Consider the following 17,572-nt stretch of genomic DNA (forward strand, 5'->3'; position numbering starts at 1 on the left):
GAACGTTTCCGTTTCATTCTGTTACCGTCCGTTAACGATTTTAGAACGTAATGGTTTCTATTAGTGCAGGGAAATACTTATCTCATGCCCATGCGAATGTAAGCAAGATTTCCATTTAATTGGTTACCAAGTTTTACTAAGTTACGAACAAGATTATTGGGTAAGCGAGTTTTTGATCTGGAAAATATCTTAAGACTCCTTCATTTTAAATACGGACAAGAACTAATTTGTCCGTATTTAAAATGCTCTTGCTCTTGTAGTTCTTTATTTATTCAAGTTGGTTGAGTAAAAAGGATAACAATTTATACGAATTAAGGAAAACTGTGTATCGGAGCCATACTCAAATTAATTGCTTGATATTTTCAATGAATGAATTATTCAAACTTCAATGAGAGCATGAATATTTTTACAGAGCTTTGAGCTTCGTGTTTCATTAGCCAAAATGACAGGCTAATCGCTCTTTGCAGTAATCCATAATTTGCAATGCTCTCAGCTTTAATGGAAATATTTTTATCCCAATCCTTTATCGTTTTGTGGGACACAATTCATCCGCTGCCACAATTCATTCCCTTTAGCCTGAACTGGCGAAATATTCATAAATCTTCCCACAATCTGTAGGGTAATAATTCTTGCACGCATTAACAAAGTTTTAATGTTATTTCCACTTCAAGAACTATTTGGAACAAGGGCTAAAGTTGTTCCTTGAAAATTTGACCATTATTCTGCCACCAGAAGTGCATTTGTTTGGATGGTTGATTTGATTAGTTTTTAGGGGAATCCTTTGATATCTGGTATTTGGGGAGATAATTACAAGTAATAGGAAGTGTGTTTTGCTTCTCTCTCAAACTGGCAGAATCAGTTTTCTTTTTCTTTTATTGGGTAAACAGGCCATACTTCAAATGACAATGGTCTGATTAATGGTGTATTGAAATAGAAAAGCTTAAGAGTTGAGCCAGAAATCAAAAGCAATTCAAAAAATTTTGATTATTTTGTAGACTTGTTTGAAACTTATTATCATGTGACTACCCACAAATGAATTTATATTAAAAGGTTTTAGACAAAAGAGGTATTCAGAATCTTATTCTAACTTATTCAATACAACCAATACTTTTGTGAAATATTTTAACCATTTCGAACCTTAATGTTAATTAATGTTTCAGTATAGATCGTTACTCAATTTGCTAACTTCTATTGAAGAACGCATGTAGGCATTATGACATTGCAAATCAAGTCATAACTATTACCACTGTGAAAACAACAAACTTTTCTCTGTGTACTGCATATTGAAAGCTATCTTTGGCAGTTTGCACCCTCGTTTTCTCTGCCAACTCACTCATACACATTTTTATATGGTTTTGACATTTGTTTTGACACTTACCTGGTATACCATAATCGCCACTGAATCGTTTTGTGTCATAATTCACGAATTTATCGATATCAGGTGGCAGATGGAAGACATCTGTCAGAACTTCTTGAGGCTGGTCATCATCTTCATCATTTGGATCATCCTTTTTGGGACGTTCTATGCACAAGAGTTTGGGTAGGATTTCTATAAAAACTCTTTGGACCCAGGGGGCCATTCGATGTGTCACCGGTGACCTATGAAGTAGCGGAAGGAAGAAAATAAATCACATCACACGTCAATATGGCAACTGAATTAAAGATGTTTCGCTATCCCAAGGTGAGATTACCTGAAGTTAACATTGAGCACCGCAATTGTTACCACAACCGATAGGGTAACCAACATCATGGTGAACAATAGGTATTTGCCCAAAAGAGGCACCGTCAATGAGGTGGGCGGAATGATTTCCGCGAGCAGTAGAAAAAACACAGTCAGCGATAGTAAAATGCTTATACACAATGAGATCTTTTCGCCCGAATCACTGGGTAAATAGAAGACCAAGACGGATAAGAACGATATGCCCACACAGGGTATGATTAGGTTGACCGTATAAAAGAGGGTCTTGCGGCGTAGCGTCAGATTAAAGACGATATCCAGATAGGGTTCTTCGCAACAACTGTAGAACTTTTCATTGCGTACCGCCGGCACTCGCATAATATCCCACTCCACCGAGATATAGTAGTCCTGAAGGTCAATGCCAACTTCGATGTTGTCCGAGTCCGGCGTCTGTTTAAGATGTCGCAAATCAACCTGAAATTAAGAAAAATTGTAGACAAATTAGTTTGATGTTTACTAGAAGCAATGTTGAGGGATCTCGGAAGCATAAATAAATTAAGCTCCCGGGTGTATTTAAGTGTGTACGGGTGTATATGGTATATTGATTGTGTTCTGTTGTTATGCTTGATTTGTTGCCATAACAAACGCTTGTTGTCTTAATGACAGTCGTTTTCATTTTGTTTATTTGACAGTTGGGTTATTTTTCAAAAACTCTCATTCGCTGTTGAAAGTTCATTAGACGCATGCCACCGTTCCACCTCTATCCCACACCCCCATTTATTCATTCATTCACACATACTCAACCACACAGAGATGCGCGTACAATGTTCGATCCAATCTGACATGGGAATCTGAGAAGCTGATGGTAAAGCCAAAGCCAATGCTGCGTATGAGTGACACATGATCCTCCGTCTATTAAAGGCGATGGCATAGAGTATACGCACCGTTTCACCAGAGTCCCCAATTGTCGATACTCATACGCCCTAAAGTACATTCTTTTGGCTTTAGAAATGGTGGTGCTATGGAAAAGTGGCCGTGGGCGGATGTCGAGGACACCGTGTGTCAGAAGCGCGAACTGAATCTCAGAATCATCAGATAACATTATATCAATATGGAGCATATACACACTCACTGTCGCACATACATACTTGTATTTTATTGTCAATTTAGACAGCTGTTCTCTTTTTGGCTTGACTCCGTTCTACTCCCAAACAACGGAGGTATCTTTCACTTTTCACTTTTTGTCATTGTTCTCGTTTCTTATGAGATAAAAATTCAAGATTCCTATTGCTGTTATCACAGATGACTTGGTAAACTTGGTGGTGTTGAACTGACGGGGGTGGCAACGAAGAGCCTCAGCCCCGGCGAAAACGAAGGAACAATGGCAATAGGAAACATGACAAATAATCACATGACAGTGGCAGCCAGAAGCTCAAGGTTCTTCAATGCTGAACATTGTTAAAAAGTAATTTTAGCAAATAAATCTGACAGATGAACGCACAAAGCCAAAGCACACACACACACACACACACACACACACACAAATTCACACATACATTCATGCATAGACAAACGGAGATACCTCTCATTCATATACTAATACTAGCATGCTCATACACACACACGCATAGATTGATTTAATGTTTATAAAATTGAGATTAATGTCATGTTTATTTGTTGTAAATTATAAATTTTGGTCATATTTATTTTGTTACACAGGCATGCACAGGCACAAGTGTCAAGGATTAGGAATTTGCCTTTCCTTACTTCCACAGCCTGGAATTGTGAACTCGCATGACATCTAATATTGAAATCAATTCATCAATATGGAGGGATACGTGACAGTATTTGTTAACACAAATATAGTCGCCCATAATTGAAATTTCTCCATTTGGATTTGAATGTGTGGAAGTTCGTAAGTACAAGATTCTTAATTTGACCTTTGGTTCATGTTTTTTGGAATACTAATCAACGCGAAAAGTGGGGAATAACAATTTCAACGAGATAAAAAATATGAGTGTATGAGTTTTGCAATCACTTAGAGCAGAGCAGAACAGTTACCTATTGGCTATTCAATATTCAACCTTCAGCCATATAAAGTTATAAAGCATTATAGCCATACTTTCATGGCTGGTAATGCTTTGTACCAGATCGAATTCTCTGGGGGAACCAAGTTGAAGACATCTCTGCTTTCATCTAATTTGCACAGAAAATAGAAAATACTGTTTATCTTCAATCGTCACGATTTATTGATCCAATTAATTTTTAAATGAAATTGCTTCAATTGCTGTATCAATTACAACATTTTGATCCAATTAAAATTTGAATTGATTCAATTCATTTTTATTAATTTTTTAATTCAACATTCTTAAACATTCCACAAAATATTTTTATTGAAAAATGTTGGTTAAATTTAAAATCTGTGTATGAGGAACCTGCTTCTATTGGCACACTACGACGTGTTACATTAAATATCAAAATTCGAATTAACTTTCTTGATTTTCTTAGATAAATCCGTCGTGATCTTCCTCTTCCAAACTCTTGCAATTTTGTTACAATTGCTTATTCTGTTTAAAAAAATGTCAAGAAAAAAGCAAATTTTTAAGAAAAATTTAATTAATTAATATTTAATAAGGAAAAAAAATAATTTAAAAAATAATGGGTCTCAGTAAGATTCTAACCCGGGCCTCAAGATATGATTTTAATTACTGGTATTAATAAAAGGAATCACTTTGGTCCTCACAGGTAAGTTATTATTTTTAAATCCCAGGTAATACTACAAGTAGTAAGTTTTTGATTACCGATATTACTGCAAGAATCACTAGTGCTTACCTAGTGATTACCTATTTTGAAATAGATTTTCTGTTTGAATTTTTTTCATTTGAATGTATAAGAAAATTTTAGAACCTCTGTGTTTTGTTTTGGTTATGTCGTTGGTTAATTTCGTAACACCCAATGACCAAAGTGATCATTTTAGAGTTGACATTAATGAGTTTCTCATTTAGGTTAAAAGGAAAACATTCATCAACATTATCAGTCATCGTTTAATGTTATACACCGGCCCCTCTTACCCTACCCACGTTATCTCTGTAAAAGCCTGCGTTACATTACATCAAAAAAAATGGGAATATGTTGAGTGGAGTTGAATGTAGGAGCACACTTACCATATAACCATCATATGTCCATGAACCGAATTTCATGAAACATGTCTGCTCGTCGAAAGGGAAGTACTCGACATCGATTTCGCAAAACGATTTGTAAATGGCAGGTGGCTTCCACACCACTTTCCCGGTATGATGGAGAATTGCTTTTGTCATTATTGTCACTTCGTAATTACCATCGGCACTGAAAATAGAAAATGGCAAAGGAGAAAGAGAAATGTTACATGGATATCGAGTAATCTTTCGAGTAACCAAAACCAAAAAAAAAAAAAAAAACAAAACAAAAAACACAAAATCCTTGCTGATGGCACCTGTACGGAGATGTGGAAATAAGCCCTAATGTTTTTTGACTGTTTGCCTTGGCAAGGACATTTTACTTAAAATTACAAAATTTCCAACATACAAACACACACACATACCACTATACAATGCTCTTACCACAAGAGTTAATAATTTAAGACAAGCACCAACACCACTAGCATAGCCACACATCCTTGAAAGCTAGCTATGAGTGGTGTGGCACTGACACAGCTTGGTGTGGAGGACCAAGTCAAGTGCAGTAACGAACAAATAAATATATATTCCATCATAAGCCTCGAAACACATCGCAAAGAGCTTTCAAGCGCTGCTTAATTCCAGCAATTAATTTTTATGATGATCCCAGAAATTAAAATTCACTCCGACAGAATGAAATGACAAGAAAATATTATTTCATTCCATTTGTTTGTCGTGAATGAGAGTGGCAGCAGTGGCGAGAACCCCTCTTCCAAGCCAATCTCCTTCTTAGCTCGCTTTGCCTAAAAGCTTTCACTTGGGGTGGCAGGGAGATGTATTGTGAGTGGAACGAATCCAAATGAATCTGCCCTACGTGCCATTGCATGAACATAACGAAATTACCAAGGCTCATTGAGGCAGGACGAAGGGAATCGAACCAAAGGGAAACGAACAAATGAGCCAAGTTAAAATGAAATAATCAGTCACAACCATCTTCACGGAGCAATGAATTTAGTCGAGTACCCAAAACTCATCCACATTTAAGGAAGACGCAGAGAAAAGAAACTTCTGAGATGCAGTATGAAATATGAAAGGACTTAGCCTTCATCCTCACTTTGTTTGCTGTGCTACATGGTCAGAGGGAGGATATGCATGGGAAATTTCTTAACTATATTAGGAAATATTGTACATAAATTTATGTAATTTTATCTTCGCTACACCAAAGATTTCCGGAGATAACACCTATTCAAGTGTTGGTATTTTGTAACAGGAAAACTCGGCAATCTAACTGAGATTTCCCGAGAAAAAAAATCTTGTCCACTCATCTGTGTGGTTGACATCCTTTCATATTGTTGTGGGGATGTTTGATAAATGGAAACTAAATAGGCAGACATTTTTAGAAATACACACAAGATAATCCCTTGCAAGCAAATAAATCCCAATATATGGCAACTATGATCACCTGAAGTTAAGTTTTATTTACCTAGAATTATTTAATGATGTCCAGCCATTATTGCCTCACGAAATAATCTACCAAAATTTTCAAAAAATTCTAACAAATTTAAAAAGTTTTTTATACCTCATTCACATTACACTTCCAAAATCCACTTTAACCAGATTTCACCTGCCATTTGCATTATGAAAAATAGATTTCAAATCTACTTTTAGTAGATTTCGAGTATAATGTGAATGGAGTATTAATTTTTCTTTTTATCAAATTTCGAGTTTGGTGTTGGACATTTTTTTTTACTTCAGAGAAATATTTTCTTAAGTCCTGTGAAATTTTACAAATTTTATAATTTATGTATATTCGATCACTTTTTTTAGTTTATAAATATCGCTTAATATTAACGGAAGTAAATGTATTTTATTTTTCTCTTTTGCAATAGATGGCATTACTCACAAAACAATAATGGAAAGGCTTTCCCAAAAGTGACAACCACAAAATCCAATGCATTTCAGTTACTTCCCTTGAGCATTTGCCATTGATGGGAATTGTTTCGTCCACACTTTAATATTTTCTCTCTTGTAACCACACTTGACAAGGCCATTGTTATCAATGAATTCGCAACCAGTAAACGCGAAATTTGAAGAGGTTGCCACTTTGCTTTGAAAACTTGCCGCAAGTAAACAGTGCGTGTGCGTCCATGTCACCCAACCAATAAATTACATCGCTTTTTGTGTTGTTTTTCTCCCATTTTGCAAATCCCCACCATAGGATGCGAGCAAAGATGAAACATTTCGATTTGTGTTGATCTTTGCCCCCATGGTTTCAACAACGCATTGGCCACCACCAACATTGTAAAAGCGTTTGGTGAGAATGAATGGCAACAGAATTTCGTGGATTGTTAGATAAACAAAAGCAAATGCCAAAGCAAAGGCTAGATATGGCAGGAGGAGCGATGGGGACAGACAGAGTTTTTTTTCTCTGAGTATACCACAACCAGGCCCCAGGGAAAATATTTAATAGAACTTGGTTCCTGCTATCTCGATTTTTTCCAAAATCTAGTAAATATCTCTTGTATGGTGGTAGTAGGTGGTAGGTGTAGGCAATATAATTCGGCCTGGACTCGATTTGGCAAAAGTATCTTCCCAAAAACGAACTTTGTTCGACAATGGTCATATAGAGTAGGTAAATGTATTAAATGTGTTTGCATTTGTCATAGTAGATGGTGGCACAGTGGCGATGAGAAGAGATTTCGATTTTTGTGTTTTCGTATTTTTAATCAAGTATAAATGGAGAAAGCAAAATAAATAAGTAAAAATAAAATATGAAATACAAAGGGACAATGCTTTCATGTCTCTCACAATAACAGATTGTGGGATTTCCATAAAGTGTAAGAGAGCCAGGGGAGAGTTATGTAAGCAATTTTGCTTAAATGGACTTCTTAAAAATATAGATAATGCCATTGCATTAAGTGCAGTCAGATTGTTTTCTTATAGCTTATTGTGAATGGTGTTTTACCGAATGTTTGGTTTATATTTAATATTTAAAAGTATGCCGATTTACAGGCATTTTATATTAATCAAATGTAGCCAGACACTTGTGGTAAAAAAATCGTCAAAAACTATTATCAAAACGTGAAACACAAAATCTCAAAAAAATCTCAATTTTGAATTGATCCTCAAATCATGACCAAATTATTATACCCACCACCATAGAATGGTGACGGGGGTATAATAAGTTTGTCATTCCGTTTGTAACATATCGAAATATCGATTTCCGACTATATAAAGTATATAACATACATTCTTGATCGGGGAGAAATTCTAAGACGATATAACCATGTCCGTCTGTCTGGCTGTCTGCCTGTTGTAATCACGCTACAGTCTTCAATAATGAAGCAATCGTGCAAAAATTTTGCACAAACCCCTCTTTTGTCTGCAGACAGGTCAAGTTCGAAAATAGGCTATATCGGTCCAGGGTTTGATATAGTCCCCATATAAACCGACCTCCCGATTTGGGGTCTTGGGCTTATAGAAATCGTAATTTTTATCCAATTTGCCTGAAATTTGAAATCTCGACGTATTTTATGACCATAAAGAGGTGTGCCAAAAATGGTGAGTATCGGTCTATGTTTTGGTATAGCCCCCATATAGACCGATCTCCCGATTTTATTTCTTGGGCTTCTAGAATCCGCAGTTTTTATTCAATTTACCAGAAATTGGAAATCTAGAGGTATTCTAGAACCATAAAGAGGTTTACCAAAAATGGTGAGCATCGGTCCATGTTTTGGTATGGTCCCCATATAAACCGACCTCCCGATTTGGAGTCTTGGGCTTTATCCAATTTGCCTGAAATTGGAAATCTAGAAGTATTTTAGGACCATAAAGAGGTGTGCCGAAAATGACGTGTATTAGGTCTTGTTTTGGTATATCCCCAATATAGACCGATCTCCCGATTTTATTTCTTGGGATTATAGATACCGTAGTTTTTATCCAATTTGCATGAAATTCGAAATGTAGAATTATTTTTGGACCATAAAGAGATGCGCCGAAAATGGTGAGTATCGGTCAATGTTTTAGTATAGAACCCATATAGACTGATCTACCGATTTTACTTTTTGGGTTTGTAAGATCCGTAGTTGTTGGAGGACTATAAATAGGTGTGCAAGAAATGATTTTATTGTTTGGGATTCTAGAAACCGTAGTTTTTATCCAATTGGCATGAAATTCGAAATCTAGAATTATTTTAGGACCATAAAGAGGTATGCCGAAAAAAAAATTGTAAATATTCTGGTATTTTAGGCTGACAAAACGTGTATCGGATAAAGTTTTTATCGGTCCATTTGGTAATGCCTCCATATAGACCCATTTCACTTCTTGAGGGTATAGAAGGCGCACCGATCATGAAAATTGCTTGAAACTCAATGTAAAATTTCCATATTTTACTTCTCGGGTGAAAATCTACAGATTTAAGATTTGAAATCAAGGCGTTATTTTATAATTTTCTGGCCCTCTTACAAGAGATATTAATGATTCCTGTAAAACTCAAACAAAAATGGTTCTTATAAATCCAAAATCTGATATATTCTACATAGGTAAAATATTTAAATTTATCTTCGGGAAGTGTACTGGTTGAACTGCTCTGCTTGATCTGTCCTCAAACCCCCCTGAAATTTCAAAGGAAACCCTAATATTTGATTTATGGTGGTGGGTATTTAAGATTCGGCCTGGCCGAACTTACGGCCGTATATACTTGTTTTATTTATGGACTTTTAATCAATGGCATAACTATACACTCAAAAAAAAAATTGAGCTCTCTATTTCACTAAAGCCAATTTAACTTTGTTTTAGTTCATGGAATTATTATGTTTGGACAAAGTTTGTTTACTCTAACAATTTTTTGCGTACGTTAGTTAAATGAACTAAAAAATGGGAAAAAATTATACATAAATTAAGCACAAAGATTTACTAAATTTGTATTTCTCACAGAATTGTTCATTATTTCTTTAAATTTGTACATTTTACTACAAATGCATCTATCATGGACTTCGTATGCCGCTAAAGACATTCTTGCAATTTTGAACTCCAATTTTTTCTTTCAGTTTGAACATTTTCTTGTTAAAAGTGATAAAAAGAAATAATTATGTCTAATAAATTTCCTCGAAAAATATTAACTTATTTTTGTGATACCGGCGTGATGCCAGCGTTTGTAATACTGCTCAGTTAACATTTTCTAAAACTATTCAAAATTTCCTAAAATTAACCAAAAGTTTTCTTCCTGGTAGGTTCACTGTTTTTTCAGTGCGATTACATTTGTACTTTATGTACATGCAGAGAAGGAAAATGATCACCTCAAACATGTTTTAAGAGCAAAATGTAATTTTTGGGTGGTGACCATGTAACATGGTTTTCGCAACCATGTTATTTTCTCGGAAACCATGTATCTGATTTCGGCAAGCAGGTTATATTTGACGAGAAAATAACATTTTAGTGACAAACATGGGAGCCACCGTGGTGCAATGGTTAGCATGCCCGCCTTGCATACACAAGGTCGGTGGATTATCCCACCTCAGTAATGCTGGTGACATTTCTGAGGGTTTCAAAGCTTCTCTAAGTGGTTTGACTGCAATGTGGAACGCCGTTCGGACTCGGCTATAAAAAGGAGGTCCCTTGTCATTGAGCTTAACATGGAATCGGGCAGCACTCAGTGATAAGAGAGAAGTTCACCACTGTGGTATCACAATGGACTGAATAGTCTAAGTGAGCCTGATACGTCGGGCTGCCACATAACCTAACCTAACCTAACCTAGTGACAAACATGTTACATGGTCACCATACAAAAATAACATTTTGCTCTTGAAACATGTTTGAGGTGATCATATTCCTTCTCTGCGTGTGTACTTTATGAGACATTTCTACTTAACTTACTCAATATAACACTTTCATTTCTACTAGAATATAAATAGATAATCAAGGTCCCATTTAATTGAGATTAAAATAAGAATTTAAAGGCGGTTTCGTTTCGGTGATAAAGTGTAAACTTAAAGTTGCACTACCTCATCCCTAATTATTTTTATGGCCAAATTGTAATATTATCCTATAAAGGTTACTAATTCATAATGCTGTCATGAATTCAAAAACCAAAAGCTACAGTTGAGTATATCTTGCCAGCAATTTCGTAAATGTTGCCCTTTTTATTACAATCTAAAGTATTCTCACATGTACTAAATCCCGAGTGATTTTGGGGGATTTTAGGGGATTTCAATTTCCTTCTATACGTATAAGCAAAAGTGATATAATGGCAATTTTTTCTTGTTCTTCAAGACACATCTTGTTTTTGCTAAAGTTGCAAAAAGGTTACTAGCCCATTCTTATAGCATCGGCTGCTTAGCTCTCTATCATATGCAGTTGTGCTATAATCTTCGCCTCTAGCGATTGGCCTAGAAAAAATGCTATTCTGTAAAAACGTCTTTTTCAGAATTGGAATTCGAATAGGTCCCAAAAATTACCACCATCTCCCCCTCCTTATTTCAGGTCGTAAAAATGGATGCTATCTTTGAACGCGTGGTTAATTTGATCTGATATTAAAAATCAAACAACCCCCATTTTAAAGCTACGTAAAAAACCTACAAATTTATTTAGAATAAAAAAATTTTGATTAAACAAAAGTTCATAATCATTTCATTTTAGATTTTTTGTATTAAATTTAGGGAAAACATTATTGGTTCAATGAAAAAATCTTTAAATTGATAATTCAATATATTAATTTAAATATTATGTAAATTTAACATTGCGATGCTTGCTCAACTCGGAAACCAATATTCTTAAGTGTAGATCAAAAACTTTAAATCCAAGTAAATACCTAAAAAGATTTAGTTCAATGCAGCTTAACCAACAAAATAAGAGTAAGCATCTCGGCCCAATGTCTATGCGGAAGAAATAATAGTTAATCGGTAATGTTGCCTAATTATAGCGTGTGTTTCGGCCACTGTGTTCTTTGACCATTTTGTAAAGAGTGCCACAACATTTCGTATGTAAATAGTCAACAACCACTAACGCTAATAGCAGGCCATTGTTGGATGCCATTATCCATTATGGCTTGAAATGTTGCAACCACTTGCTACCTACAGCCATTGGCATAGGAGCACATATCCAGCCCATTTAGAAAAGTAAAGTGTTTACAAATCGTAGCAGCAACTACCACCAGGATAACCATGCACACAACCACCACCTTCACCAACATCATTGCCACCAGCAGATATGCCACACTGTCTTTTCAACATTGTTCTGTGGAAATGCAATGGTATTTTCTATATGTGTGTGTGTGTGTTGATACTTTTCTTTTAGCCTTGGAAATAATGCAAAATTTATTGCAACGTTAGCATGTGGACCACAAACACATTCAAAACCACACATACACGCACTCACACAACCACAGCCATATTTACCGCGAATACAAAATCCTTTCATTTGTTTTATTCAAGTGAATAAAATGGCAAATTGCAGTTACAACAGCCCTATAACCAATGAAGGGGAAAATACAAAACTCTCCTAATATTTTGGTATTTCATTTACATGACCACACCCGCTCGAACACTCGCCTCTTTTGGACATTTCCGTTTGGCACAGCAGAGCAAAGTGAAAACCCTCCACTTGGGTAGGGGGCGGGGAGTGTTGGAATGTGAAGCGCAAAATTGTTATTTCCTGCCTTGAAGATAATTAGTCACCCAATTTGTGTTGGTTGCCAGACGGTATCATAATTGGCTTTCTTAAGTTTTAACATAAATTATCCATTCCAAGGAAAGCGTCAAATCATGAGCTGACTACAAGCTACATTAATTATAATAATTTTGGCCCCTCAATACCCACCAGCTTTGTGACCCTCGCCCATCCTCGGGCTACCAAAGCTCTACCATTATACTATCGTCCTTAACCATCATGGTGAACTCAAGGGCTATACAGCCAATTTTGGAAGCCTACACAAAAGTTGTTTTCCATGAAAACAATAGACGTGTCCAAAGCAAACATCTCAACAGTGACAGAGGAAAGTAAACAGGCTCTTAAGAAGAGGCCAGCCTCTTGACTTGAAACAAATTATGTTGATGATGACGATGATATCACAAAGACCACACTGGATCATCCAAAAGCTGATGAAATTCTTCATTCGTTTGGAATTTATATGCATTAGCGATACTTACTTATTATACAAAACTATATCCGGCAGCCATATATGCTCAGAAGGTACGTGTAAGGTATCAACGCCGCCATAATCATCAGGATTCCATTTCAGTTTGTAGTCATTCCATTCCTTGAAGAAATTTAAAGAAAAGAACAAATGAAATATTTTTGTGTAAAATGAATTTTAAATAACATTTAGGATAGAATTAGGGTCAGGCCTATTTGTTTGGTAGATAGACTATTGCATGAATATCGGAGCATTGACCAAAATCAGTACGAAAAGAGATAAGTCGAGTTGAGACGATGATGCCCTACACCAATTTTAGTAAATTGGCAGTAGACTAGAAACTTTAAGAATAGTTTTATTACATTTCTTAAAGTTCATAATGATGTACTCACAACATAGTCAATGCTTTAGAAAAAGAGGAATCCCATAGAGGGGATACAGCGTAATTATGTCTGCATTCTATAGCGGAACAACGTCATTGTACATTAGTCGAAAACGGTCACAGCGAAGTCGTTGGAAGGATCGAAATTGTAAGTTCGTTTAAACCGTAGTAATGAACGTAAAGCAAGTTGATGAAATATTTAGTCTCTTTGGTATTATTCAAGTGTTTGCTTCATTATGCTTTAAAAATTCAAGAAAAATCGTTGTGATGTGAAAACTGTCTACTTTATGAACAAATTCGACTGTATATATTTTATAATCAAATTAATATTTATGTTATGCTATGTCGAATTATCGTATATTTGAAATATTGGGAAAAATTGATTTACCAATAATCGTAAAAGCCAAAAGCCGATGTAAGTCAGAAAGTCGTTTTGTTTTTTTGTTTTGACTTAGCCACATCCCAGCAAAAATTCAATGTGTCGGATGTGAATTATAAAATTGTGTCATATTTTGCCAAATAAAACTTTTTTTTTTAAATTTTTTATGATTTTTAATGCTTGACTAACACGTTTGACCTCAAATATTTTCAAAATGTACAATTTTTCTAAAATGGATTTAGAATCATTTTCGACAAAATTTAAATAATTTGTACCATTTTATTAATTCTTGCTCTTTTTTAACCTTGTTAAAATAAAATAATTTAACATTTTTTATTAAAAATATGAAAAAAAGCGAGTTTTATAAAATTGAATCAAAAGAATTTCTTGTGTAGTTAAAATAAAGATCATCTTTGGGAGGGCTTTTTTGGAAGTGCTTTTAAAGTTGTGCCTTTGGAAAAACTTTCAATTTTTTTTGCTGGGATAGTGATCTGAAAATAATTTCCAAGAAAATAATATAGTTGCGACAAACATGCTACATGATCACTATCGAAAAATAACATTTTGCTCTTGAAACTTGTTTGAGATGATCACATTCCTTCTCTGCGTGCATTTCCCACAAAGATCACCGTGATGAAATGGTTATAACTCCCGCCTGACATACAAAGGACCATGGGTTCAATCTCAATTTCGAACAAACATCCAAAAGTGGTACATTTCCTTTAAATAATGCTAGTGATACTTCCGAGTGTTAAAACAATGCAGCCCAATACTCTTTAAATGTTTCAAAAATATGAGAGAATAACAGGTTGGCCGATATGTCCCCGGTCTAACAAAGAAAAACACATTTTTTTTTTGTCAAAATTCGTTTTTATTATTCAACATAGTTCCCTTCAAGAGCGATACAACGATTATAACGACCTTCCAATTTTTTGATACCATACTCCTTCGGTTTTGCCTCAAAATAGGCCTCAGTTTCGACGATCACCTCTTCATTGCAGCCAAATTGTTTTCCTGCGAGCATCCTTTTGAGGTCTGAGAACAAGAAAAAGTCGCTGGGGGCCAGATCTGGAGAATACGGTGGGTGGGGAAGCAATTCGAAGCCCAATTCATGAATTTTTGCCATCTCTCTCTTGGTGGAACAACACTTTTTTCTTCTTCATATGGGGCCGTTTTGTCGCGATTTCGACCTTCAAACACTCCAATAACGCCATATAATAGTCAATGTTGATGGTTTTTCCCTTCTCAAGATAATCGATAAAAATTATTCCATGCCCATCCCAAAAAACAGAGGCCATTACTTTGCCAGCGCACTTTTGAGTCTTTCCACGCTGCGGAGACGGTTCACCGGTCGCTGCCCACTCAGCCGACTGTCGATTGGACTCAGGAGTGTAGTGATGGAGCCATGTTTAATCCATTGTCACATATCGACTGAAAAACTCGGGTGTATTACGAGTTAACAGCTGCAAACACCGCTCAGAATCATCAACACGTTGTTGTTTTTGGTCAAACGTGAGCTCGCGCGGCACCCATTTTCAACAGAGCTTCCGCATATCCAAATATTGATGAATGATATGACCAACACGTTCCTTTGATATCTTTAAGGCCTCTGCTATCTCGATCAACTTCATTTACGGTCATTCAAAATCATTTTGTGGATTTTTTTGATGTTTTCGTCGGTAACCACCTCTTTCGGGCGTCCACTGCGTTCACCGTCCTCCGTGCTCATTTCACCACGCTTGAATTTTGCATACCAATCAATTATTGTTGATTTCCCTGGGGCAGAGTCCGGAAACTCATTATCAAGCCAAGTTTTTGCTTCCACCGTATTTTTTCTCTTCAGAAAACAGTATTTTATCAAAACACGAAATTCCTTTTTTCCATTTTTTTTCACAATAACAAAAGTTGCTTCACAAAAGACGCTCTATCTCACAAACTAATTGACTTACAGACGTCAAATTTTGACACGAATCATTTGAAGGTTGGTACTATATAAAAATAATATGCATTTAATACTAGCGACGCCATCTATGTGTCAAACCGGGGACTTATCAGCCAACCTGTTATTTGTGAGAGTCTGACAAAATTCCGACTACCCCGCCCAAATTTTAGGATTGAAAGAGTTCGAAAGGAAGAAATTCAGGCGATATGACTGACATTTGCTATAAAAAAGTTTAAAATCAGAAACATGTGAAATCTCAATAGCACTGAAAATCTACATTAACTTTTAGTGTACTTGTTACCAATTTTTATTATGTATCATTTCTGTCATTATTATGTTAATTTGTCTAGATTTTAAAAAACAATTTTAATATTCATGGTGTCAAACGATTTCAATTTAATTTTATGAACTTTTTTATTTTAATTTAGCCAATTTCTCATATACGTATATCTCATGTTAATGCTCTAATTTAGTTAAATAATGGGGTCATTAGAGATAGTTATTTGTCATATCGAATAATATTGCTTGAGTATTTTTTTCTTTCATCTCGATACAAAAACATATCCCCTGGGCAATGATCGGCAGCTGGCTCTATATTTGTATTATTAGTCATGCCTATGGGCAACGAGAGTAGTGGCCAGAATTAGATTGCATTTGCATTGGCCTATGATTAACTTCAGTGCTTTGGGGCAGCCTGTGATTTATGATAAGTGCAGTGTCACATTTTATTGGCTCTACCAACCAAACGTGACCATGCATTGTCTGTCCATATTAAAATTATGCAAGCAAATTTCATTCGGAAACTCTCGCAGCAAATATTTGCACAGCCTCACAGGGTATGCCAGGCTAGTATGCAAATAGACATAAATTATAGGATGCACAATAATGGGATGTTTTTTGTTTTTTTGATCGAGAACAAGTGGTTGTGTAAATATCACGGTCTCTCGACTTCATTTATGACCAACTCTGGAATTTTGGAATAAAAAGTATAGTTACCTGTTCCACCCATACATTCGTCGTCATGATTTGATTTTTTAAATTCTGCAAAGAAAAAAGAAATAATTTTGTTACAAAAAAAGAAGAGAGCTTAAAATAACAATGGTACATGAAAAAGGTAAGTTGTAATGTTGATGAAATCAAACCGCCAATGTGGGATGCCTAATTAATCTACCATGGGAAATAGGCCATCTGCTTATTTGATGATTTGTTCTTGTGTGTGTGTGGGTGGGTGTACCTAATTTGAAAAGGATGATTCGAAAATTGATCCATCTTCCTTTAAGGCTCACTTGACTCGTGGATACGCACATACACACCTATACTACCCAGCCCTGTATTTGCTATGCTTTGCTGTTGATGTTGCGATTAAGGATGTTAAGGAACATTATAATGAATTAATTAGCTCCATAATATATGAGATGCAAGATTCGACATGTGATACCACCCATGGAAGAGCTGAATTAATCGTAATTACCAAACCGATATGGGATTTCCACTTTACCAATATCTATGGGATTATAGGCGAAGGTGGATGTGTATGCGAAGGATTTCCTTAAATGCGATTCATAAATCTAATAAGCAATAGAATGTAAGATGAAATGAGCACTTAATTTATTCCAACTGAACTGATATTTAACTACCCACCCAGCAAAAAAATTTGGAAGTTCTTCCAACGGCACAACTTTAAAAGCACTTCCAAAAGATGCACTGCGTCGCCACAGAAGTAATGAAAATGTTCTTTTTAGATCCGGAAGTGGTGCAAAATTGACGCAGAAGCGATGAATTTAACATGGGCTTGTGATATTTAGGACGGAAGTCCTCCATTTCAACAGCCGTTCCACTAAATTTGCATCACTTCTTTAGGTGTGATCCGAATTCAATGTTTTGGATGTAGATTAAAAAATTCTG

At 35.6% G+C, this 17,572-nt stretch overlaps 1 protein-coding gene across 8 annotated transcripts in view; it reads right to left on the reverse strand.

The window, feature by feature from the left end:
* The window catches only part of nAChRalpha1 (nicotinic acetylcholine receptor alpha1), a 46,376-nt gene that overhangs the window by 12,870 nt on the left and 15,934 nt on the right, over positions 1-17,572 (reverse strand). For 2 of the 8 annotated variants that reach the window (XM_075288742.1, XM_075288744.1), the window contains exons 2-7: positions 16,664-16,708; positions 12,978-13,087; positions 4,843-5,023; positions 1,692-2,152; positions 1,379-1,599; positions 675-689 (exon numbers count right to left, since the gene is read on the reverse strand). In XM_075288742.1, the coding sequence (XP_075144857.1) occupies positions 675-689; positions 1,379-1,599; positions 1,692-2,152; positions 4,843-5,023; positions 12,978-13,087; positions 16,664-16,708 (1,033 nt within the window). Of the gene's footprint in view, positions 1-674; positions 690-1,339; positions 1,600-1,691; positions 2,153-4,842; positions 5,024-12,977; positions 13,088-16,663; positions 16,709-17,572 lie in introns of all 8 variants that reach the window. The other 6 variants (XM_075288746.1, XM_075288743.1, XM_075288739.1 and 3 more) reach the window with 4 other exon arrangements.

This window comes from Haematobia irritans, chromosome 1, assembly GCF_050003625.1.
Source record: "Haematobia irritans isolate KBUSLIRL chromosome 1, ASM5000362v1, whole genome shotgun sequence".
Lineage (NCBI taxonomy): Eukaryota > Metazoa > Arthropoda > Insecta > Diptera > Muscidae > Haematobia > Haematobia irritans.